The sequence below is a fragment of the Pelophylax lessonae genome (genome assembly GCF_965119305.1).
Source record: "Pelophylax lessonae genome assembly, chromosome: 6".
Lineage (NCBI taxonomy): Eukaryota > Metazoa > Chordata > Amphibia > Anura > Ranidae > Pelophylax > Pelophylax lessonae.
In genome coordinates this window covers 215,025,486-215,052,575 of record NC_138773.1, presented here as the reverse complement: position 1 = coordinate 215,052,575, position 27,090 = coordinate 215,025,486, and the positions used below count along the sequence as shown (strand labels likewise).

The following is a 27,090-nucleotide window of genomic DNA, read 5'->3' as shown; positions in this document are numbered from 1 at the left end:
AGAAGTACATTATATTCTATCATATAGTAGTGTCAAATGGTCAGAAATTTCGCCCATATTTTATCATCCAGTCCCAAAATCATGAATGTACTGTTGTTAACATAATCCCTTAAATGGATAATACTCTAATTGGAAACAAACCATGTGTAGAAAAAGTTACATATACAAGCTGTTGTGTATCAATATATATAACTGTATATTTATCTATATAATTCTTACTGCTACTAATTGAAGTCTTGGGTTAAAAAGTAAAATCCAATATAGATATATTACATAAGATATATTAAATATGAGAATGGTGTTATCCAGATTAATCTTTATTCAGATACCTGGTGGATTAAATGGACGTCATAGATGAGAGCATGATTACATTTTATGTTTTTTTTTATAATAGTCTTAAATGGAGAAATTTTTATTTAATTTTAATATACTGGTTAACCAAGAGGTGTCACCCTATGACATCACCAGTTAATGAATAAGATGTTCCAACCAATAGGAATAATGTTCCTCCCACTGGGTTTGGCTTATGATAATTTTTACTGCCCTTTTGTTTAACACAAAATAAAAAGAAACCAGAGATGTAATAGGAGACACAACACAACAGACACAAAACACAAGATACATCACACTTACAACATACACACTACCACAACCATGCATAGACTCATCTATACAGACGCCATCTTGGTCCACCATGTATCTGAACCTTTGAGGGACGCCAAAAGAAGCTCCTCCCTAATTGGCCACCATCTTGGAAAAGCAGCCATCTTAAGGAACCTGGTAACTACTATTCTAAGCTAAGCGGCCATTTTAAATATGGTAATTATGCCTTGCTGTTATTTGATTATTATTCAATATTGTTTATGTACTTCCCTTAAATGTTTTACATTTCGTATTTCAAGGGTAACGGAAGTACAATCCCAGCCGTATAAACCATATGTAGATTTTTCTCTAAAGAGATGATTTTTGTTTTTATAACATTTTTAATATCAGATTAAGCGCATTATTTGCGATTTTACGTCTTCCGTTTTGCATGGCTTATTCTCACTTCATCTGCAGTGGAATGACTTTCGGCCATGTGATTCGCAGACTATTGTGGTCTGATTATATAGAATATTAATTTATGGTTCATACTACACCTGGGAAATACATAATCTTGCTTTATTTTACTTTCATCGTTTAGCTAAATATCACATTGCATTTATCGTTTTAAGTTGGTATTTTATGTAAGGTTATCTCTTTGTGTCACTCAAGTATGATCATTTATGGTGAAATTATGTCTTGCGAATAAATATTCTTATATATATATTCCCTACTGTAGACTGTTTCACTAAGATTGGTATATGCTTTTAAAAAGAAAATTAACTGATAAAAAAAAGAACTCGGGAAAATTGCGTGGTATACTATGAATGTCTGAACAAAATTGATTGGGTTTTGTTTTTAGTTATTAAATTATTTGCCGTAATCGGCTGGAGGCACTGCATCATAATTTTATTGATAGTTCAGACACCGCCTTTTAGTAATAAATTAAAAATAGTCAAATTTTATACCAAAACGCACAACAACTCACATCAAGGTCACTAACTCACATTCATACACATACTAGGGCCAATCTACCCACCAGTAGGTCTATGGAATGTGGGAAGAAACTGGAGTACTCACTGCATGCAGATAACCACCCGTGTGAAGGAGACCTTAGGGTGCGGAATCTTGAAGTGGTCCAACACACTAAGGCCGCTCCATATTTTTCTTCCGCTCCGGCACTTTTTTTTTTCACGGACACGGATGACACTTGTGTCATCTGCTCCGTATGTCCGCATATCATCCCATCCGTTTGCGGATGATATACGGACATAATGTATGTCTATGGGGATTGCGGATGTCAGCGGATGACACCGCTGACATCCGATTTCGCATCCGTTCCGTTTTTTAAACGCAAGAAGAATAGGGTTCTGTTTCGTTCCAAAAAATGGAACAGAACTGAAAGGGCACAAATGAGATGTCAGCGGATGGTCATCCGCAATCCCTTTGACATGCATTATGTCCGTATTATCACCCGCAAACGGATGGGGCGATATACGGACATACGGAGCGGCCGTGTGAAAGAGGCCTAAAGTAGCAAATTGTTAAACTTGCCTAATTCAAAATATAGATGCAAGCTTCTTTCTTATAATGGGCAATGGTGGTAACCCTTGGATAGAATTGCTGCGCAGGTGCAACATTTTGTAGAATGATGTACATCCACCCTCTGTATCTGTGCGGGGGAGACCTATTAGAGGCACTAGAGACGGGGACTGTTTTATTCTCCAGGTGGTGCCCCTATTCACTAATTGATATTTGAAGAATGGTAAGGAATTACTAGGAATAAGGGTCCTTTCACACAAACGATCCAATCAGATCCGCCTGTCAGTTTTTCAGGCAGACCCGATAGGATGCTCCATGCATCCCTATGGGGCAGCAGATGTCAGCGGAGACACCCTGCTATTCGATTCCGATCCTGTCCGTGAAATCCGCATGGATGGAAACCCTATTTTCCATCCGTCCAGTGGATCGGATGGGATCGTTCTCATCCAATTCCCCCATAGAGGACAGTGGGGATCTGACAGCTCTGTCTCCACACACAGAGCGGAGATGGAGCTGTCATTCGCCTGCTCAGCGGGGGTCGGCAGATTGATTCCCCGCTGAGCAGAGAACGGACCTCGCCTGACGGTGCATCGTGTGAAAGGACCCTAAAGGAGGTTACTTCCATTTACACCTATTGCCAGTAACTATGAGTAAAAATGAAGTGGTAAAAAGCAAAAAAAAAAAAAAAACGCAGGCGTGATCAAAACAGAAATCTCCATTTGTGGGAGAAGAAAAAAAAAAAAAAAAAAAAAAAAGACATTTGGGTACAGTGGCACACATCAACGCAATTGTCAGTTAAAGCAACGCAGTGCCACATCGCAAAAAATGGCCTGGTCATTAAGGGGGGTAAAACCTTCCGGGGCTGAAGTGAATAATAAAAGCAAATAGGATGTTCCCTTTGCAAGGGAAGTTGCACTTTGATAGCGAATTTTCCCTAGGCCTTGGTGAATATGGTAAAAATTCCCCTTGCAAAAAATATCCAATCAGGTGTATGGAAAATGAAAACAGCATTTTTGCTTGCACGTGACTAGATGATGGAACTAAGCAGAGCTTCACCTTATTCACCAAGGTCTGGTGATGATTCCCTGTCAAAGTGAACAGCCATTATACTTTTAACAAAACAGCTGCAAAAGGGTATTTTTTTTACTGTAAATGGCATAATAAATGGAGCACAGAGACTTCATGTTAGAACTTTGGTTGCAGCACAGTGGTCCTTTGTTGGCATTCCAGCTAGGACACTTCTCTGCATGAAGTTTGCATGTTCTCAATGTGCTTCCTCTGAAGTCTGGGAGGAAACTGGAATACCCAGAGACATGCTAGTAGATTTATTGGCTCATGTCTAAAAATTGGACCTAGTACTGTAGACATAAATATGGATTTTAGATTGGAATTTCCTTAAGGGCAGGGGTCGATAGAAAATGTACAGTATTGGAAAGTGCTGCATAAAGCAATATTTATATAATTGTAGTAAATATTGAATATCAATATCCTAAAATGCAGAAAGCAATCATCTCTAGACACAGGTAATTCTGAAGGTGATAAATGTTTAGCAATATCAAAGTGGTTGTAAACCCTTACATATAACCCAGGGAAGTGACTGACCTCAGGTTAACAGAGATGAAACTCACATTTCTACATAAATTTTGCCTGATTATCTACAGTCTTCTCTTCACTATATTCGTTCAAAGTCACGAAATTAAAAAAAACTTGTCTGAGCTGTCAGAAAAAGGGGGCGGACAGCTGAAGGTAATCTGCAGAGCTCAGTGAGGAGAGCTGTGAGAGCTGATTGGATAGAAGGGACACACCCAGGGCCGGATTAAGAGCATCATGGGCTTGGTGCTGAGGATTTTGAAGGGCCTTAAGGGCCATGCCTTGGCATGCACCCAGAGGAGGAAGGGTACAGCCATGCATGCCTAATTCCACATGGGATGCTGTCTCTGAAGCCCATAAACACATCCATGCATCGGCAACTGTCCCTCCTTGTCCGGCCTTTGTGCTGTGTGGAGAGGTTCTGAGGGAGCTGCCTGGGGAAGCGAGCATAGAAGCCAGACTTCTGTGTTTACAAGTGACAGAAGAGCGGTAACAGTGAATATGGCCAACCCGGGGCCTATATAAAAAGGTAGGGGCCTGGAGCTGCAGCTCCAATAGCCCCTACATTAATCTGGCCCTGGACACACCCCTACAGACAGCACACAGGAGCAGAGCTGAGGTTGACAATCAGCTATGGGTCCCTCCCCGTCACCATTTTTGTCTTGGTGTCAGGAGAACTTGTCAGAAGTGAATAATGCTGTCTGATAAGCAGAGGAACAAATCAGCAGACAGAAATTACACTTCTTGCAATTGAGACAAGTAAACACTCTAGAGGGATAGGCTTCGTTCATATTTCATGTCAGATCTACAACCACGTTAAGAGTGATTCCCTACATACCAATATCAGAGGGTAACATTTATTTTCCGTAGAATATACAGAACTTTTTATTAACAAGCAGGTCTTTAGGATAGTTCCTGTTGTACTAAATGTGAACATGCCCAGGGAACTTTCATACATCATAACAGGCGATGTCCTAAGTTAGTAAAATATTATATAGAGATTGTTCAACAAAGTTATTTAAGAGTTGGTATACATAATATAGCGCCCAAGTATAGCGTGCAAGTATACCATGCTTATAAATATATCTATCTATATCTATCTATACACACACACACACACACACGCATCTATACATAGATCGATATATAATATAAAAATAAAAATAAAAATAAAGCATTTACAACCACAAAGTTGGGCTTTTTTTCTTTTCCTAGATGTGTTTTGTATTGATATTATGGTGTGTGTATGACAGAAAATGTTTTCATCAAATCTAAGTATATTTACCTGAAAAATGCAGATATGGAGGCACTGTATTGGCTTCAAGTCAGTAAGGCTGGGTTCACACATATGCGGCCAAGGTTTCAGTGCGGCACCCGGGGCGGTTCTGTTTACTAGTTCAGGTGCAAATTTCTTCCAGAAATTGCACCTGAACCGGAGCCAAAATCGCACAGAACGTTTTTATTAAAAAGCGCCCCACGGCTCCCACCTACGTGTGAACTGGTCATTGAAAGCCAGTCTGATAAACGATTCAGGTTAAGCCAATCAGATGCAGTTAAAAACACATCCATTTCGCAAAGATGTGAACCAAGCCTAAATGTTGCTTTGCCCAAAGCAAGCTGAAACTTCTGGTGAGTGCATACACACTGTAGTGCAGATAAAAGTGCTGTAAGCGAAGGGTCAAAATAATGCTAAACTCCAGTGCACATATGTGGGGGGTTGCATCATTACTTAGGGTGTAAGTTTGCCATAAGCTAGTGAATGCTAGATTTTCCCATAAAAAAAATGCTGGACCTCCCACAAAAAAAAAAACAAAAAAAAACCCAAAAAAAAAAAAACACTTAAACAGGAGTAGTGAGATATTACATTATCCTACTCAATGCAATTTGCCCTTTTATATATGAAGCACACATGTTTAGCTAAATTACACTAGGTGTACCAATTCCACAAGAAAAACAAAAAGTGCAATCGATTTTGTGTGTACGCGCACTTTAAAATGATGCAAAAAAATAAAAATAAAAAAAAAAATCACATACATAATACATATTTAAAATATGGTTAAAAAAACCTCATACTTTGGGTAATGATTCAGAAAGCAATTCTAATAATAAAACTCATTTAGGCAGATATTCAAGGACATTTAGTGTGCACTATTCAGCCTCATTTTCCACAGCTGCTGTAAAATGTTTGTGACAGTTCTAATTTGTGCCACGGTCCCCATGTGTCTTTCCAGCTATGTACCACATTATTTCAATTTCACTCTCTAACTCAAGACAGAAATGGAGCTAGGTTAAAAGGGAAAAATATTGCCAAACCCAATAGCTTTTGACAAGATAGCAAGTATATAAATTTAACCCATTTTTTTCTGAAAGGGAAGTTAAATCCATGGCAGAAAATTACACAATATTGATTAAGGTCTCTCTATCAGACCGTAGAGAACAGATATCAAAAGAATTCAATTCTCTTCCATAAAAAAAAAAAAAATAATTCTATAATGATTGCCTAAAGGATCATTACTAAACTAAATGAACATTTTGTTCAAAGCTGCCCGTAGACAAGCAGATACAATTTCTCCAGAATGAGTGTGATTGTTTGAAGCACCCTACATCATTAGATACTGCTTTTAGCAGCCTGTCAAGATGCCCAGGTCTGTGTACAGCAAGCATTTGTCCTAATACAGAACACCAGGAGGCTGCTAAGACAAAATTAACTTCATATTGCTTTACTTTACCTTCGTGTTACACATACCGTATATGCCACCCCTTTTAATTCCCATTTAAACAGAAAAACTATTCTAATGAATTTAGAGAATAGACGATAGTATTTCTCAAAACCATTCTTATAAATTTTTAAAAGATGCAACAATGAAGTAGGTATGTAAAAAAAAAGGCGACTTTGACCTTGTACTATACATTTAAAGATTTACCATGAAATGCAGTATTTCCTGATCTGTAAAACGCTCAGATATTGCTTACAATCTATTTTTAAAAATCTGTATGTAATGAACTCAACCACAGAAAAATGGTGCAATAAATCACAAACAGTTCAATTTGTGGTAACTAACCATGTAATACAAAAATGAAATTGGAAACTTGATTCAGCATTTTGTTCTAAATAGATTGTTTCTTTAGATGTGGTAATTTCTCCTGCAAGCATTGTCTCCTCTATATACACTTGAAATATACAGTATGTGCTAGCACTTGTGCTACAGACTGATGTGGGATGACATACTTGCTCTTAAAGCCTTTAAATAGCGCCTCTCAGACTTTTTACATTGCAGAACCCTTGAAAAAGTTTTCCGGTCTCAGGGAACCCCAGCTAATATTTACTATATATCTTTAGTTCACAGTACATTAGCCCAATAGTCAGTGAGACGACTGCACCTTACATTTGTGGTCACTGGGAAGAACCCCCTTCTAAGTTGCTCAATACTCAAGGAACCACTAAAAACCTCTAAGAACCCCAGGGTACCATGTGGCTACCATGCAATGTATCTCTAGGCAAAACCACTTTAGGCGTGAACAGGATTAGGGAATGTCCAAAGTGGTCGGATACCTAAAACAATTTTTACCCTGGGGGGTCTAGGTCAGCATTCCAAGAATACAAGGAAAGCAATAAGTGTAAGAACGAAATCAGAGCAGCAAAATAGACCATGAAAAGCACATAGTGTAGAAAAGTTAAAAAAAAAAAAAAACACAAGACATTTTTTAAATATATTAGCAGTAAAAGTGCGACCAGAACATATTAGACCCATAAAGGATGGTGAAGATTATTTGGTTACAAAATAAAGAGAAGGCAACTGTTTTAAATTAAAGTGGTTAAGCCACTAGTATAAAATAATCAAATCCCCTCTGTAATATAAACACTAAGTGCTCCTGTGCCTGTCTTACAGAAAAAATATGCAATCTTTACCTATATAAGAGCGTCTCCCCGTCGATCAGCTGATCCCTCGGCTCTCTTCTCTGGCCAGCTGACCATTCCAGGGGATGGGCCTGAGCACTGCCGCTGACATCAGCCGGGGAGGAGGGGGAAGAGGAGAGAACGCGCCAAGCATTCACATGATCGCTGGGAGCCGCTGTGATATAGGTACAGAGTGCATATTTTTTCTATAAGACAGGCACAGAAGCACTTAGTGTTATAATACAGAGGGGATTAGATTATTTTATAATAAGTATGAGCGCTGCAGGAGGGGAGGGGGTGGGCGCTGACACAGCAGACAGGCAGGGAGGGAGGGGAGGGAGAAGGAGGACACAGGAGACAGAAGGGATGCAGATGCTGGAGGCACGTAAACTGACCACGGTGTCAAGGCTCAGCAGCCACGATATACTGTGGTCAGTGTATAGAGGGGAGGGTAGAAACTGGCATGATCAGCCAGGTTTTTTTAGGTGTTACAGGGGGCCAAATGACACAGCACAAGCACTGTGCTGTATACCATGCTTTAAGAAAACCGTATCTTTTTTTTTTTTTTTGAGTAACAAACGCTTTAATTCTTCTCCTCGGTTTTTACAAAAAGGAAACAGGGGGATGTAGTAACCAAGACTGCAATGTTAACACATAACAGAATGCACGCTCATGGCTAACAGAAGCCAATATCAGAAATAGAATTTAAACACTTAACACAAATCAGTCCCCAGGACCAGATGGCTTACACCCAAGTGTCCTTAAGGAGCTCAGTCAGGTGATAGCTAGATCATTGTTTCTAATTTTTAAGGACAGTTTACTAACTGGAATGGTACCAGCTGATTGGACAAATGCCAATGTGGTATCAATATTTAAAAAGGGCCGAAATATATCCCTGGAAACTACAGGCCAGTCAGTCTATCCATAGTCTAAGCTATTGGAGGGGATGATAAATGGACTATAGCCAAGATTTTGCTAATGAAAACAGTATCAGCATGGATTCATGAAGGATCGTTCTTGCCAGACCAATCTATTAACATTTTAAGAGGAAGCAAGCTGCCATCTAGATAAAGGAAGGCCTGTGTATGTGGTGTATCTGGATTTTGCAAAGGCATTTGATACAGTTCCCCACAACTGTTTACCTTAAGCCCCGTACACACGTACGGATCGTCGTCATACAAACGTTCGTCTTTTCTCCCCGGGATGTCGGTGTCTGTTGAAAAGTGCAAAGACAGCACAAGAATTTTGTCCGCAGACTTCAGCTGACTGCAGAAGTGATGTCATGTAATGGTTAACTTTCCCTGTGTTTTTTATTTTCTGAGCATGCCCAGTCTTGCAAATCTGCGGTCTGTCGGCTGATTTCTGTACTGACAGGCAAACAATCGTCCGTTCTGGTGTCCGCAGACAAAAATTTTCATGTTTGCAAGAAAGACTCTTGTCCGCGGATCGTGCGCAGACAGCTGTCGGAGGCACCATACTAACACGCGTACAATCGGCAGATCTTTCGTCCGCCGACGTTTGTATGACGACGATCCGTACGTGTGTACGGGCCTTTACAAATTAAAGGTCTGTTGGAATGGACCATGGGGTATGTACCTAGATTGAAAACTGGCTACAGGGGTGGGTCCAAAAGGTGGTAATAAGGAGTACTCAGATTGGTCCAGTGTGCTAAGTGGGGTCCCCCAGGGATCTGTCCTGGCCCCAATTTTGTTTAATTTATTCATAAATGATATAGAGGATGGGATAAATGGCTCAATATTCGTATTTGGAGGATACAAAGCTAAGCAGGACAAGAACTTCAGCACTGGATGTGGAAACCTTACAAGAAGACGACCTAAAAAAAATAATGGGGTAAGCAATTATATGACAAATGAGGTTTAATGTTGAAAAATGTAAGGCGATGCATTTGGGTGCTAAAAATACGAACGCAAGCTACTCGCTAGAGGGAGAACCTCTGGGGGAATGTGGATAAAATAAGGGCCTGGGGGGGGGGGGGTTCTAGTACATGACAGGCTCCACAATGGCATGCAATGCCAAGCTGCTGCAAGCAAAAACAGATTAGCATGCGTTAAAAAATGGATTTTTGTAAAATCTTACCGTAAAATCCTTTTCTCTTAGCTCATCGACAGACGTAGTCCTCGGTGATACACCACCTTCGGGTTATGTTACCTCCGCAGGAGCAGGACTAGACAGGAAATTAAAAAGCTCTGGCCACACCCTAGGGGCAGTCCCAGAGGGTATATCCTCTCTCTCTCTGCCTCAGCAAATCAGTTATGTGAAAAAGCAGTGCTTAGAGAATTTAACCCAACCCAACTCCAAAACAGAGGGGCGGGGACTACGTCTGTCGATGAGCTAAGAGAAAAGGATTTTACGGTAAGATTTTACAAAAATCCATTTTTCTCTAGCGCTCATCGACAGACGTAGTCCTCGGTGATACACCACCTTCGGGACGTCCCAGAGCAGTATCACAACTGAGGGGTGGGAAAATGGAAATCAAATCCCAATCTAGAAGGCCCAACCGGTGCCAACTAGAAGCTTGAAGATCTCACAGGAACACTGGAGAAAAAAAGCTGTCCAAAAATCCTTTTAGAAAAAAATTCTTGCCAGGACCTAAGATCCCAGCAAGGTATCTAGGTCCTTACTCCTAACTAGACAGAAAATAACTGATTTGCTGAGGCAGAGAGAGAGAGGATATACCCTCTGGGACTGCCCCTAGGGTGTGGCCAGAGCTTTTTAATTTCCTGTCTAGTCCTGCTCCTGCGGAGGTAACATAACCCGAAGGTGGTGTATCACGAGGACTACGTCTGTCGATGAGCGCTAGAGAAAAGGGTATTTATTCCAGAGATAAAACAATAAGTCTCCCACTCTAAAAGACTGGTCCGGCCGCAACTGGAGTATGCCATCCAGTTCTGGGCACGGCAACAAAACTAATAAAGCGACTAGAGAATATCAGCTATGGGGAAAGACTACAAGCATTGAACGGATTCTCTCTGGAGAGGAGACGCTTGAGAGGGGATATGATAGCAATATATAAATACCTTATTGGTGAACATAGAAAAGGGAAAAAGCTTTTCAGTGAGAGGGAGTTTAAAAAGACACATGGCCATTCACTGAATTAAATGGTTTAACCTTAAACTGGTATGGGGTTCTTTACTTTCAAGAGTGGTAAGGAAGTGGAATTTTCTTCCACAAGCAGTGGCATCAGCAGGGAGTGTCAATAGTTAAAAAAAAAAAACTATTAGTTGGACATCACAATGATCACAACATACAGGGATATTGACAAACACATGCACACACACCACAGGTTGAACTGGATGGACTGGTGTCTTTATTTAACCTTACCGACTATGTAACTAGATAAGTAGGCAGAAAAAGAAAAAAAAATACTCACCTAGGTGGATGCAGCATCGATCCACCGGCTCTGCACATTGAACTGAGGAAGTAAACATCACTAATTGCTCAGTTCTCTCCTGTGCTCTGAGCAGAAAGCGGCGACTGTCAGTCTCTGCTCTGCCCCTCCAATGCTCACTGGAGTGCTGGGGTGGGAGTCAGGAATGATCCAGCACCTAGACCGGCTGAGTGATGCAAACCTTAGTCAACTGTTGGCTGAAAACAGTTCACATGAGCGTAGATCGAAGGAGAGAGGAAGGGCAAGTAGAAGTAGGGCAAAAAAAAAAAAAGAGCTTTGGCTATACTTCTTTAATGCATTCACTGCATTAGAGTAAAAAATGCCCCCTCCTGTCCTAGCACCCCTTGCTCTATAAACCGTTACCTAGTAATTTTTCACTTCAGCGCTGTTCCACTGGCACCACTGCTTCTCCATCTTCCTGGTCTTACAGGAGACTCATTGGAAGCAAAAAGCTCCTGCTGGTGTCAGTCCTGTGAGGAGGGCACAAGGGGGTGTGGCTGAGCCCAAACGGGAAAGTTCATATTTTCTGTCTCCTTACCCTTCTTTACATTTTGCCTACTTTTTTTTGGGAGGGGCGGGTTCCCCCCACACCTTTGCTGCCCACAGTCGTCTGGGACACATCACAGGTCCTAGAAGGCTGCAGGCCCTATCACAAGCACAGCAGGAAGCCAGCTGCAAAGCCACAATGAGTCACAGCCAGCTTCCCATACCATACTAGACATGGTGGAGCCAAGGACCAGAAGACCAGCCCTGGACAGGCAAATGTATTATATATATATATATATATATATATATATATATATATATATATATATATATATATATATATATATATATATATATATATATATATATATATATATATATATATATATATATATATATATATATATATATATATATATATATATATATATAGTATTCACCATACAACACCTGATAATAAGCAGCTGCTTATTTTCACATATTGTATGGCGAATACTATTCAGTAAACTTTTGCACTGGAGATCTTGTCCATTCTCTTTTTTTTTTTAAATTGGTGGATGATTGGGAGCCCATCGTGACACCTCTCCTTGGAATTACAGATACAAAAGAGGAGTGGCTCATCCGATTAGTGGAGATATCGATCGATATATACACACACACTTTATAGGTTTAGGGTTCGCGCTTTTTACATTTAATATTTTTAAGTGAAGGGATATCTCACAGGAGACACAAATAAGAGGGGTTACTTTCTACCGTGTTTCCCCAAAAATAAGCCCGGATCTTATATTAATTTTGGCACCAAAAGACAAAGTAGGGCTTATTTTCGGGGTAGGTCTTCTCTGTAATGTGCTGTCTTCTCTCCCTCCCTGCCTGCCTGTCAGGAATCCCGTGGGTGAACCTAGTTTAGGGTTTCTAAACTCCTAGAATCCACTTTATTAGTGTTTTATAGCAGGTCCAGTGTGTTTTTCTGTAATAGAATAGTGTGAAATACCTTCAGTAGCTTATCTCCTGCTCTGCTGTCCTTCTCTCATAGCTGTCAGTGGGAGGGGGGGGATCTTGGCCCCTCCCCTCTGGGCTCAGAGTGGGTCACAGAAGCGCTGAGTATTCGATTAGAATAGTGTGAAATACCTTCGTTACAACGCCGCTCAGCTGGGTTACGGCTGCTGTCCTTCTCTTCTCCCCCGCTGACAGCTGGGGGTCACGGAAGCACCAAGCGGCGCTGTCACTAAGGTATTTCAAACAATTCTAATCTAATACTCGGCGTTTGTGACCCACTCTGAACACTGCAGAGGGGAGGGGCTGAGATCCCCCGCTGACAGCTATGAGAGGACAGCAGAGCGGGAGATCAGCTGAGCACCGAGCGGTGCTGTACTGAAGGTATTTCACACTATTCTATTACAGAAACACACACTGGACATTATATAAAAACACTAAAAGTGGATTCTAGGATTTTAGAAACCCTAAACTAGGGCTTATTTTCGGAGTAGGGCTTATATTCCAGCCTTCCCCAGAAATAACAGTAGGTCTTATTTTAGGGGAAAAACTGTACTACTTTAACTTTGGTCTGATATACAGGATGTACATATAGAAGCAGCAGATGCATTTAATCAGTATTAAAAAATATTAAGTATGCTATCACTCACACGGGCATCCCCTCAGCACAAGGCTTGCTCGCCGAGGGTACCCTCATAAGTAGGAGCAGACAATGCTGGCGGAGGAGGTAAGCAACCACTCTATTCAATATCATTACACAGAGCAGATAAGTATAATACTATTTATTAAATTAAAACAAGAAAAGTATTTGAATACACTTTATTCCTGTTTTTTTGTTATGTCCCATTAGGAAGGTTTTCCCTTAATTTCCTTGTACTGGTGACACAAAATTGAAAGGAAATTGCTGTCACTGAAGAGTAGTTGTGCCCACTGAATTATATCCCACCTCTTTTCCCAATGACTACCATTTTTTTTTATTTCATCAGCACTTGCTGCCCCAGTGACCAGAAAAAAAAAAAAAAAAAAAAAAAAGGGGGGGGGGGGTATAATAGGCTTATCTAAACCATGCAATTATAAAAGCCCTAAAATACTTTTGTATAGCAGATAATTCTTGCTCAGTATCTGCTCCCTATGGCTTTTTTCAGATGAGAGGTGGAAGCAAAGTGTATCCAGCACCTGCATATCATCACGTAGTGGTCTTGCCCAATTTTTCATATCCAGCACCTGTATGATGTGGTGGTCTGCCCGGTCCTTTATATGATCTCCTGGCTGGGAAGAGCAATGAAAATCAACTAACCACAGTCAGCACAGACCAGCCAATGGCAGCAATGCTTAGGAAAAAATTAATTGCTCAGTGGTGTGTACTGGGCATCGGATTCATTTTACATTTACACAAGCAAGTTCAAAAGCCAATTTAAATGCCTTGCTTTTTAAATGGATTGTAAAGCTTTTTTTTTTTTTTTTTAAACAACAAATCCTGTATACCGTACCTACTTTGTGCACTGGTTTTGCACAGAGCAGCCCTGAACCTCCTCTTCAGGGGTCCCTTGCCAGGGCTCTGTTGCATGCTATGGGGGGGGGGGGGGCTATATGTGGGCTTGATCCCAAGCCAGGCTGTATCTATTCAGACAGCTGGGATCAACCCAGCCTGCCCCTGACCCACAGCTTTTGGCTAACAGTAGGAGCCCCCGTTGCTTTCAGCAAAGCCTGTGAGAGGGGCGGGGGGGAAGGAGAGCTGCTGCAGATGTGCATACAACTGGACCGAGATCTGACTCCGGTAGGTATTTAGGGGGAACTACTATTACGTTTTTTTTCTACCTTAATGCAGAGAACACATTAGTATAAAAAAAAAAAATATTTTACCATTACAATCACTTCAAATGTGTGCTAGGCTGCGTAAAGAGTAACTCCACTTTCGTTGAGGGGGGGGGGGGGGATGTACATTACATAGATTTTAACAAACTTTGTTGCAGATTCCTACCTTTTGTTATTCTGAAGAAATCCCTGGGTTTTTGTCTGTGTCCATGTGGTAAGTGCACCTAATGCTAGTGGCTTCATAATTATCAACCAGCTGCTGCACCTGCAGGGCTTTAATGAGGAAAACTGCAGGGTCCGCATCCTTTGACGCGATTTCCTATTGGGAGTATCTCACAAAAAATGACATTTTTGTTGCAGGGGGTGCCCGATATCGGACTTGTATCCTAGTGTAGACTTCTGGGAAAAATCAGTGAGCCAATCACAGAAGGAATTTATGTTTGGGATGGGGGGGGGGGGCATTCTGTACACTGAATTTAGAATTACTAGCTGTAGCACATGCAGGGTTCCAATGAGGAAAAATTGCAGGGTCTGCATCCCTTTAGATGTGATTTCCCTTTGGGATGCCAAAATATGACGCATCCTTTTAGATGCGATTTCCCTTTGGGATGCCCAAAATATAACTTGCATCTTAGTGCAGACATCAGAGAAAATAAGCCAATCACACAAGCAGGAAATGACATTTCTAAGGGGCGTCCTGTAAACCATCTGTGTACAGAACACCTCCAGGTAGCCATATTGCATTTTACAGAAAATTACAGAGCTGCAGATTGAAAAGGAAAGGTGATTTTTAATAACATTCAATTACAATATAACTTGTGTTGGAAATTGTACATGCTATTTTTTCCTACAAAAGTGGAGTTACCCTTTAATTCTACTTTATGGCATAGTATTGATGAAGAGTGTTTGGTATAAGCTGTTTAAACTTTTTTTTTTCCTTTTTTCTCTTTACCAGAGGACAATTAACTTTGTATGCATTTGTACAAACTAAATTAAATACACATGTGAAAACCCCTTTGTATTGTGGGTTATGTTTTTTGAAAGGTGTATGCATATGGCTTAACATGTTGAAAAGCCTCACTGCATTGGAAAGCACAAATTGGGGGGATCTAGCCCTCAATGTATTTAAAAGGAAACTTGTACTAAGGAATATGGAGGCTTCCATTCCCAACATCTTTCTAAAAATGCTCATTGCCTGGCAGTCTCTGGACTCAGCAAGAGACTGACAATATTCATGCAGCCACTGAATTCACACAGCTGATCTATATACACATACGGGGCTGTGACACAAAGTAATGAAGCCTTTGGGCTCCATTGATTTGAGTTCAGGTTTACTTTCAAGGCCCTGGAGACAATTATACCATTAATACATCAGCATGTGCCAGAAAGCAACATACGATGTTGTACTTGAGCCCACATTCACACACGACTTCAGGTGCGATTTGAAAATTGAATGTCACAACTGAGTTCGCGTTTAAGGTCTTTCTATGGCATCATCTTAATAGGTGCAATTTGTAAAATAGCTTAACTATTTTTTGGCAATTTCATGTGCTACTTGAATTGAATCTGTGCTCGAAATCGCACAGATGTCGGCAAGCCGCAGATGAAATCACACTGTCCTGTGGCTTTGAATTTGAGCTGAAGTAGCCTGATTTCAAAGTCACATTCAGTGTGAATAGGGGCTGAAAGTTCATTCTGAAAACTGCAAGATTAGACAGCAAAGCCATGTTTAGGGGTACCCACCAATACTCATAGCCATGTGTAGGTTAGCAGGAAGGGTTGAAACAAAAATGTTTTTCCTGGTGATCAGGAGACCAGACATAGTCCTCCCACCTAAAACATCCTCTCTGCTTTCCTTTAGCCTAAATTCACACTGATGCGATGTGGGAAACCAGGGAATCCTGTGCATTAAAACCGCACTCAGTTCATGAGATCTGCTGCGGGTGTCAATGCTACGACACTCTGAAACAGCTAGAAAAACGCAGTGCGTTTGCCAATAGCAGATCGCATAGGTGTTCACACCCATGCAATCAGATTCAGGTGCAGCAAAAAAGGGTCCCGCACCATTTTGGTGTGTATGCGGTGCGATTTAAGCCATACAAAATTAATTGTGTGATTTCTGTGCGAATCACATGTGCTATCCCCGCACCGCACAAGTGTGAACAAGGGCCTAAAGTGGGACTTCACTCTCTCAATCAACAATGACCATTTTAAATTATTATGCTGCTTTTACTTCCCCAATTTCCAGGTCGTGGCAAATGTCATACATCCCAGTTGTCTTCAGAAGGGGTTTTCTTAACCAAGCACACCCTCCTGTCTAAGAGCAGATAGATTTCAGGAAGTAAAAATGGGGGGGGGGGGGGTGGCTAGGGGTTGAATTTTTTTTAAGTAAATCTTTAGCAAAATAAAGCATGGAGGAGTTTGAATTGAATTAAAAAAAAAAAATATATATATATATATATATATATATATACATATACATATACATATATATATATATATATATATATATATATATATATATATATATATATAGCATTTTTGGATGTGGTGCTCATATTTCGTTCTGCTCTAACCTCAGTGAAGGTAAATGAATTATGAACCACTTTGCTAACAGTATGAATGGCGGGTGGTAAGATAGCTGCAAAGTGGCCAATCCTCTGAATTCTATGGGTAGCTTTAGGGCAGTAGTGCTTAACCTGCTAGGTATATGGGGCTTCAAATGTGGCTCCTAACCTCTCCAGGGATAGTGAACATCATATTCAGTATATGTAATGCTACAGGAAACTGTCAGACAATATTACATGAGACTTCTAGAGATTACTGCCATTATAGCTCCCCTACAGACTGCTGGGGATTTGGATATTTCACTATATAGGAGAACCATGAACAGTGTTTTAAGATGGATGTTTAATGTCTATATGTTGGATAAATTTAAATACTGCAATTGTTCTAAAAACACAGTATACGCCCAGATTACCGCTGACTTTTCGGATCTAGTGGGAACCCTTAGCCAATGGATAAATACATTACACACAGCCAGAAAACACAAGATTATCCATTGTGTTTATATTTTTTCTATCACAAAGCAGGCAGAAAGCAGCTTTACTTTGCTGTGATAGCTGCAAACCAGTGAAAATCAGGAAATCCAATGTGGCATTCTTACAATAGGTGCGGGATCTATCATTTTGGGTGTGAGTAACACTTTAAAGGAGATGTATGGGCTTTACTTGCTTTCCCCCAATTATACTTACCAGGTGGATGCAGCATCAGTGCGATGCTGCATCTGTCCCCCAGCACTTCTACACTGAGAACTGAGCAATCAAACACTAATGATCGCTCGTTTCTGACAGCTCCCGGAGCAGAGAGCTCTGCTCTGCCCCCTTCTCGCTCACTGGAGTGCTGGGCTGTGGAGGGGTGGGAGCGGCTGGCTCAGGCTCTCAGCGGCTCGCTGGGAGGCTGAGCCGGGTGTCAGTCCAGGCCCCTTGCGGATCCCGACTTCCACTGTTGTGATGACGCAGTGCCTAGACTGACTTTTGTGACGTAAGTAGAGAGCAGACTTCAGGCCACTCTCTGCTGAAAACGGGTCACACGAGTGCAAAATGAATTGCACATGATCCATAGGAGATGTACAACCAATAGCGCTTTGGCTGTACATCTCCTTAAAGCAAAGGGACAAGGTAACGCAGAACAATGCAACATCTCACTTTGTAATGAATGCATTTAATTTTACCACTTCTTAAACCAGACATGAGGGGTGGTGTTCCTGCTACATAAAGGTTGCTTTAGAGCAGTAAAACTCAGAAAGCAAACATTTTATTGCAGCTTGCCAATTCTTTGATGTGATGCTGCATTAGTTTTCTTTAAGCTTTCTGATCTGGTGATCTAGGCAGTGTTTTTCAACAAAACAAGCTCTCCTGCAAACGTATCAGTTAAAGTGTTGAGACAAACCTTTTACCACCGACAACGGGTGCTTACAACAATCAGCTTTTATTTTGTCGTGTAACACCTTTATCCCATAAGAAGCAGAAGTTTGGCTTCAATTTGTAAGTGTATCTAAATCTGCTAGTCCAGGAATATGCAAACTGTGGCCTTCCAGATGTTGCAGAACTAAAAGTCCTATGATGCAATGCAAGACGGACAGCCACAAGCATGAGAGGCATGATAGGACTTGTAGTTTTGCAACAGCTGGAGGGTCACAGTTTGCATTTCCCTGTGCTAGTCCATCTAAGACTGCGCTGCTGTTCAAAGGTGCCCCTGTACCCCCTCATTCAGAGTGGTGGCACTCTAATACAGGAGGTGTGCGTCTGGTCAGATCACCAGGGGAAAACACAAAAAAAAAAAAAAAAGACACCAACGCAGCCACCACATCGATTGATGGTAGGCTGCAATAGATTACATTTTTGGTTTTGGGTTTAATGCCGCTTTAAGTTGTAAAAAAGTTCCCAGCTATTGCAGACATTACAGTGTCTAGAAATGCCTCTTAGGAGACCTATAATTTATTGCTCAGCTCTCAATTACACGCAAAGAGACCTGTGTGCTCCACGGGTAAACATATATAGTGAAGTAGTGGTGGGAAAAGCCGATGAGGAGGTAGAGCTCCCCATTTTTACACAGTCACCGGAGACATTGGATTTGAGATAATACTTTCAGTGACAGATAGGCAGCAGAGAAGGGGAATCACAATCCCTCAACCAATTTGCTATAGTTATCACTTATAATCCAGCAAATGGCAATGAATGACACACTGGCTTATCATACTGAATCTGTCATGCTAATGGCTCTTCAGAAGCCTTGCATTTTCAAATTAACTGTCCAAAGGCAGCGGAGATCATTTCCATTTCTAAATCAATCCTAACTGCAATATCATTAACTGCAATGTAATAGAAAGTGTGCTTTTTAGTAGGCAAACCATCCTTAGGAAGAGGTATGAAGCATGAATGAAACCTTGATCCTCCATCCTTTGGGTATATTTGACTCCAAAGACAATGAATATACAATCAAGTTCTCAGGCTGGCACTGACACGCATTTATCAAAGTGCCTTTTGTAGCCACTGTACACAGAGAAGATGCAATAATTACCATTCAATCGCTGCTGCTTTAAAAATGCATGCAAGTAAATAAGTACTTAAAGGTCACTTGCATACTCCAGATGTGCCACTTTGATTACACAAAAATAAAATGCATAATGATTGCAAACAAAAAAGCCTAAAGAAAAGACAGACATTTCTAGCTTTCAAACATCTGGTAATTACCAATTAAACACATTTATGTTGCAAAACATTTAAATACTTTAAGAGGGTAGTCAGAAATTAAATTAAAATTAATCTTTTAAACAGGATATCATCTAAAAAAATAGTGATGGGGAAATGGTCTCACTGGTTTTAGACAAGTAAAAATAGAAATAAATAAGAAAAGATCCATTCTTCTACACGTATTAAAAAAAAAAAAAAAAAAAAAAAAAAAGAAGTGGTTCAAAAAAGAGAAAAACAATCTGCAAGTAAAACAAAAAAATTCTAATAGTCAGCTGCCAGACTCCATTAAGTATCTCTGATCAGAAATGATCAAATCATCAGATATCATTAAGGAAACAATGCTAGAGTGATCCTTATATTGATTGCGACAATCATGACACTTCAACTTAAAAAAAAAAAAAAAAAAAAAAAAAAGTCTATGAATGGTTCCAATATATTCAGGCAGGCATTCTATGCAACAGACAGTTTAAAAATTCAGATACATGAATATTTACATCATTTTAGATGCCTACCACCTAATGTATTTTACATTCAAATATACAATAAATTAAGCTTCTGGAAAAGGAGACGTCCAGTAAGCAGGGATGTTTTTAAATTACAAAAGTCATCTACGATGGATTGGATAGGACCCAAAATTAAAAGTCATTTTTAAATTTAAAAAAAAAAAAAAAAAAAAAAATAGAATGGTCTTTGGATATTAAAAAAAAAAAAATGTATTAAAAAAAAATGTATTAAAAAAAAAATGTACTAAAAAAAAAATATTTGCATACTTTTGAGCCCCAAGCCCTACCTTTTCTTTCAGAACGCTTCTTCCGTCTTCTCTTAAAACGCCGCCTCATGAGGCTGAAAAGGTTTTCCATGTTCACAGTACCAGCCAGAACAGATGCCATGGCAAGCTGAAGGTCAGAGTACTAAAACTCTGACAGCCCGGTTAACTGGGTAACGCTGCCTCTTTATAGGAAGCACCAGAGCAGAGCAAGCAGTTAACCCTCTATTAACATGCCAAGCAGCACACATGCCCTATTTTGTAAGAGGTCTCACTCTTCCTATTCCAGTTACCCAACTGCAAAATGTGCTGGTTTCTGAAATTCATTGCTATTAGCCACTAGAGGCACATGTGACAGTTAACCCTCCTGTGCAATCATTCAAGTACCAAGCATTCACAGGAAAGAAAGAAAAAATAAAAAGCTGCCTTCAATTCTTAGATGTCTGATGTGAGGCATGGTAGGAAGATAAAGAACATTTTTAGAAAATGTCACCCAATTCATGTTGTCGCTCTGCTGTCCTTGACACTACCTAATGCCTAGTACACAAGCTGAGAACATCGGACAAAAAATACCAATTTCAAAGCGATCGTACGACAAGCTCATCGTTAGTGCACAGCTTTCCAGAGCCGATCATGACAGTTCCTTTGAAATTATCCAAAGGGGACAACCACAAAAATTTCTCATACGATATCAGAATCAACGATTTTCGTTTAGTCGGTACAGTATTCGTCCAAAACAAAATCATTTATCCGATATTCTTAATCTGTGTATGCAGCACATTGTAATGTATCAACTTGAAAAATGATTTCTATTTTTTTTTTGACGGAGAAGTAGTGTATGCTGTAGAACCCCAATATACTTGTTATAACCCCTGGACACAGGATTGGATGTTTTTCCATTTCTGCTTGTGCCCCAGCTCCACAGTATAGTAAAGCAGTGTAAGTTTGTTCTGAGTGCCCCCAACAGCCTAAAGCAGAACACACACTGTTAGGGCTGAACCGAAAAAATGTTTGGCTGATACCTCCTTCTCCAACGGTGCCTGTTAAAAATACTGACTGCAATGCCTGCGGCAACTGTCTGCATGCTTTTTTAATCGGACGCAGCCACTGTTGAGCTGAACATTTTCTATCTGGCTGCTTCCATTTTTCAAATCGAAGGATGTTGGGCAGGAGGGGGTTAGAACAGGGCCATCTAAAACAGTGAATACTGATGAACTAGGTGAAACGCACAGGGTATGGCCAGCTTTGGGTTTATCAGGGTGACCGAACAAATGGATAAGAATCTGAAAGTGCAAAGCTCAAAATTCTTTTAGGGTACATTTACTCTTCTGTATTTGAAAAGACCCGACGCAGCAAGGGTATATCTACTGTGAAGCAAATAAGGCCTTTGCCTTGGGTGGCATTTTTCAGGGAGCCGGCTTCACCCCCAGGCAGAAGGGACACTACAAGCAGTGGCATTGGTATGAGGGTGCAGACAGCAACCGTGTGACACCCACCAGAAGGGTGACCGCAGACTGACCAGTTACAGGGGAGCAAAGTGGAAGCAGGAGGCTGCAGGCTCTGATTCTGGAAGGAGCTCACTTGGCAGAGCAGGCCAGAGTCCTGGCTGTGATCGTGCCTCAGCAGCCCTCTACACACCGCTGGTAAAAAGGAGCCGGGCTGCAGGAAGTTGAGTCCGGTGTAGTTTTTATTTATTTTTTTTTTTTAAGGGGGGGGGGGGGAGAGCCTCCTGGTGTAGTATGGGGGCATAGACCCTCCCTCACATCCCCAAATGATGGGGTGGATCTTAAATGGATGTGGTGGGACAAGTTTAGATTAGAGGGCGATACCCGATTTTAGTCTTGCCTAGGGCAGCACAAAACCAAAAATACACCACTGTGTAGAGGAATGACATGTTAATACAGCTAGTTCATGTAGTGCAAAAAAAAAAAAAAAAAACCTCTGGTTTTTAGTCTGTTAATATGCATTAAAAAGATCTTTTATTTGGAATGGCAGTGATCAGCAACGCACCTGCCAGCATTACAAAAATAGCTATAAAATCAGCCTAAAGGAACCTGTCAAAAAAATCGACACTGCCACTTTAGGAATTTAACCACATCCTGCCCAGCCTATAGCAAAATGATGGGCGGGCAATTCTGACTTGTCATGTGATGTCCCTTCAGAACAAGCCGCTAGTGCATGCGACTGGGGGTGTGCTTCGTCACACCGCATCTCAGATCATGGTAAAGAGCCTATGACGTAGCCTCTTTACCATGTGATCAGCTGTGTCCAATCACAGCGTAACTAGAAGTGCCAGTTATTGGCATTCCTCTATTCACGTTGACCAGGCGTCAGAGGAAAGCCAATAAGGCGCATCCTGGCAGGGGGTTCAGTGATGCCCCATCAGTGTAGGAGAAAACGTACAAAATTTTATAAAAGCAGAAAAAGAAAAAAAAAAAAAAAAAAAAAAAAACTTTTCTAAATTTTCGGTCTTATTTGTTTAGAAAATAAAAATGAATTAAAAAAACTCAGAAGTGATTAAATACCACCAAAAGAAAGCTCTGTCTCAAAAGAAAATGCCCAAAAAATTTTTGGGTACAGCATTGCATGTCCACGCAATTGTCAAAGTGCAAAAACGCTGAAAGCTGAAAATTGGCCTGGGCACAAAGAGGGTGAAAGTGCCTTGTATTGAAGTGGTTAAAGATGCATCTCTACAGGCTCTTACCCTATTTGCTTCGTTAAGAAAAAAAAAAAGGCTCTATATACGGCTCCAGATGTAAAACCCACTATATACAGCATCTTTCATCTTTGGGTGGGACACACTACACAAGGGCTGTCAGCTCTGCTCAGTTGCTATGGTCATAAGAAGGGTCTTCATCTTACTACTGGATTTTACAAAGTGTAGCAGGAGGAATGATCTCAGCTTGCTCCGATTTGGATGGAAATTCTTAAAAAAAAAAAAAAAAAACTAACCGAGTTATTTATTTAATCCACAAGCCTTTACAAGTGAGAATATACACAAAATAGACCTATAATAAACTGTATGTGGTGGTCATCAACCTAACTCCAATAACAAATTACATGTCGGCAAAATTGTGTAAAATCTTTAAAACTGCAATAACCAAGAAAGATTGTTTTATGACCGAGTCATTTTCTCATAACTTCTACTATTAAACACAAAAAAATAAATAAAATACTAACACGGAATAAAAAGGGCGATATCCTACTCAACATGCCACAGAGGGGGGGGGGGGGGGTCCTTTGCTGGAAGAGGCAACAGTGAACACCAAATATATAGCATCATCCAGTAAAAGGAGGCAAACATCCTTTTGGCACCCTAAAGGCTCGCTGCAGGAAAACCGCATTCCATGTGCATTTCCCAGACTGCAGTCAAAATGCATTGGGTGCAACCTGCTGCGGGTGTGAACATCTTCCTAATGACACCCGAAACGCAGATCGCAAACGTCGTGCCTTTGCCTTCATTATATTACATGGCACTGCAAAACAAATGGGCTGAAAATCGTAATGCACTGAATTGCAAAGGAGCACGTGAACACACCCTAAACATTAGCAAATATCACTTGGCATACTTCCAACCGGAAACAAAAATCATTTTATCACCAGCAAGTATAAAAAAAAATAAAAATATTGAGTCAGGTAAGCAAATACTCAGTTAAGCCAAATGAAACCAATGTGGCCGTTCTCTAAACTTAAGGCTGCAAATTAGCATGGTATCATCAGCAGCAATCTACAAGATAACAATTTAAGGCACAAAAAGTCAGCCTGTCAGATCTAAACTCAACTAGAAGCACAATCACACATACCCTACTTAAATCAATGTTATGATAACAAATTTGCTGGGCAGGGTGGATAAAAATCAATGATAAAAAATAAAAAATCAGTTTTTATTTAATTCAGATTTTTATAAAATTAAATTTTAATAAAATGCTTTTGGAGTAAAAATCTAAGATTTTTCTATTTAGGATACAATAATAATTTAGTTTATTCAGCATGAAATTGAGCTTAGTTGTGTAGCTGTATATTCTGCAGTATTTAAATTTTTTGTTAACTCATTCAATGAATCCAAAATCTGCACGTTGAGATAACATGGTGCATTCACTCAATTTTACACTAACCATGAGATAAAGTTCAGGAATATTTCTTTATCCCATTGTTTTGCAAACTGATGTACACTACAAAATATATGATTAAATCTGTTCGGATATCAAATCTGTTCGGATATCCCCGTTTTACTAACCTGACAGCTTAATATTCTAAATAGTGAACCTTCATTTTATTTGCAATTATTAAAGATTCTCACTACCAGCAAGAATAAGTCCTTACAATCAAAGAGCACTTGTCATTTCAGATTATCATGGCAGCGCCTGTTGGCAGGCTTTCACTTACCTGCTGGCGCCATGTCCCTCGCCTTGTTGTGTCCCTGCTGAATCACCAGCTGTCACATGAAAGTGAATGGGGCGGTCGGTGAGTTAACAGCGGGTCAGGGGAGGAGCTGCTGCAGGACAGAGATGACAGTTGCTTTTTTAAATCAACTCGATTTAAATCATGATTTTTAATCAAGCTTACTCAATTTAAATGGACTTGATTTAAATCAAATCCACCCTGTTGGGCAAAACATAGGTGCCTCAAAAAAACAAACATGCAAGCTCAAAATTGTCAATGCCTCAAAGGTTTGGTTCCAGTGGCTGTGTCATGGTAACAATGATGGTAAAGCATAGATCCTTATACACAATGCATTGGAATAAAAGCACTCAATTTTCATTCCTAACATATCAGCCGCTGAAAATTATCAGGCGAAAATAGGGTTATCGGCGTTTTGCTAATCAGAAAAAAAAAAAAAAAAAAAGAAAGTGCCGATAATGGCATGCTGCTTCCCATTGACTGCAATGCAAAAATTGCATCCCATTAACTGCAATGCAAACTGCAATGCAAAAATGCCAGCCACATTAACCACTTCCAGACCACCCACCGGGTATTTGAGTCGCTACTTTGATGTTCAATACCGGGGTTATGACAGCAGATATAGTTGCCATAACTATTTTCTTACACAGCGAGCGGCCCACTTTAACATAAAAGTGGTCCCAGTGTCGTATTCGCCACGGGATCACTTTTATTGGTGGTGGGAGAGTTGCCCAACCCCCTCCTGCCGCTTCCTGGTCATTTTCCCCACTTACCGAAGCGGGGAAACGATCAAATCCCCTCTCCTAAAGGGCAGGTAATTGAGCAGGTGCAAGATGGCCCCCACTGGACTCTATGCCCTTGGAGGACAAAAGTGACGACAAACATTTCCGTCCAACAGCCTTAAAGGGCCAATTTTTTTTTTTTTTTTATTGCTTTTAAGTGTAAATGTGAGATCTGAGGTCTTTTTGACCCAGATCTCAACTTAAAGAGGACCTGGCCTGCTTATTTCTAATACAAGGAATGTTTACATTTTTTTTTTTTTTTTTTTTAAAGGGACAGTGCAAAAATAGAAGTTAAAAAAAAAAAAAAAAATGTAAAGCGCCCCATCCCTCTGAGCTCACACGCAGAAGCGAACACATACACAAGTTGTCCCCACATATGTAAACGGTGTTCAAACCACATGTGCGGTATCGCCGCAGTCAGAGCAAGAGCATAAATTCTAGCCCCAGACCTCCTCGAACTCTAAACTGGTAATCAGTAGAGATTTTTAAAGTGTCTTCTATGGAGATTTTTAAGTACCCTAGTTTGTCGCCATTCCACAGGCATGCGGAATTTTGAAGAACGTCATGTTAGGTATCAATTTACCCAGCGTAACATCTTTCACATTATAGAATAAAATTGCGCTAACTTTACTGTTTTCCTATTTTAATTCAAAAAGTGTATTTTCCAAAAAATAGTGTTTGTAAGACCGCTGCGCATATACAGTGTGACAAAGTATTGCAACAATCTCCATTTTATTCTCTGGGGTCTCTGCTAAAAATTATAATGAGATTATATATATTATATATTCTAAGTAATTTTCTAGCAAAAAACGCTGATTTTACTTGTGAACAAATGTCAGAAATAAGCCTGGTCCTTAAGTGGTTACATTTAACAAAAAAAAAAAAAAAAAATGTATCCTGAATTTTTGGTTTCGGCACCAGAATTTTCATTTCGGTGCACCATTATTCCTAAAGTGATAATCACAGGAGGGTTTCTCACTTTCAAAAATGGCAACATTCATGCAGTAAACCAGAGAGTAGGAGAATCTGTAAAAGAACTGCACCTGCTTGTCACTTAACAAGGCAATGTACATTTGTAGGCAGTTGGTATTGATGAAACGGCCCTTGGAAGCGCCGATAATGCAAATAGGGCGGCTTGTGCCTATTATAATCTGCATCAATATCAATTGAGGGATGAAGGGGCAAAACTGCTACCTTGCCTTGAGCCACTTTCTGTCTTAGTCTCTGGGGGGATCAGCATTACCACCCAGAGAAAGCAACTGTGGGTTCATGCAGACCTAGCGGAAACAGAAATATTACAACTTGAATAGAGCAGTTTCTGATCATGGAATATCTTATCTTTAATGGTGTTACAGACCTTACACTAAAAGCAAAAAAACACCGAGAGTGTCATTACTCCCCTCTCCTTACATTTCTATTTGCATGCCAGTTTTATTGAACAACTTGTTTCAAAACTTTAAAATCAAAGACTCAAGGCAAGTATGCATATCAGGACCTCTCTAACCTTACTGAGCTGCATACTCGTTCAAGGTCACAATAAAAAAGGTCAAGCTTCCCTTTGTAACATATGA

At 40.3% G+C, this 27,090-nt stretch overlaps 1 protein-coding gene across 1 annotated transcript in view; it reads right to left on the bottom strand.

The window, feature by feature from the left end:
• Nucleotides 1-20,633, bottom strand: part of ADARB1 (adenosine deaminase RNA specific B1) — a 96,516-nt gene extending 75,883 nt beyond the window's left edge. The window contains exon 1 of the mRNA XM_082261212.1: nt 20,361-20,633. Within this exon, the coding sequence (XP_082117338.1) occupies nt 20,361-20,460 (100 nt within the window). The 5' untranslated portion in view covers nt 20,461-20,633. The remainder of the gene's footprint in view (nt 1-20,360) is intronic.
• Nucleotides 20,634-27,090: the final 6,457 nt, after the last annotated feature.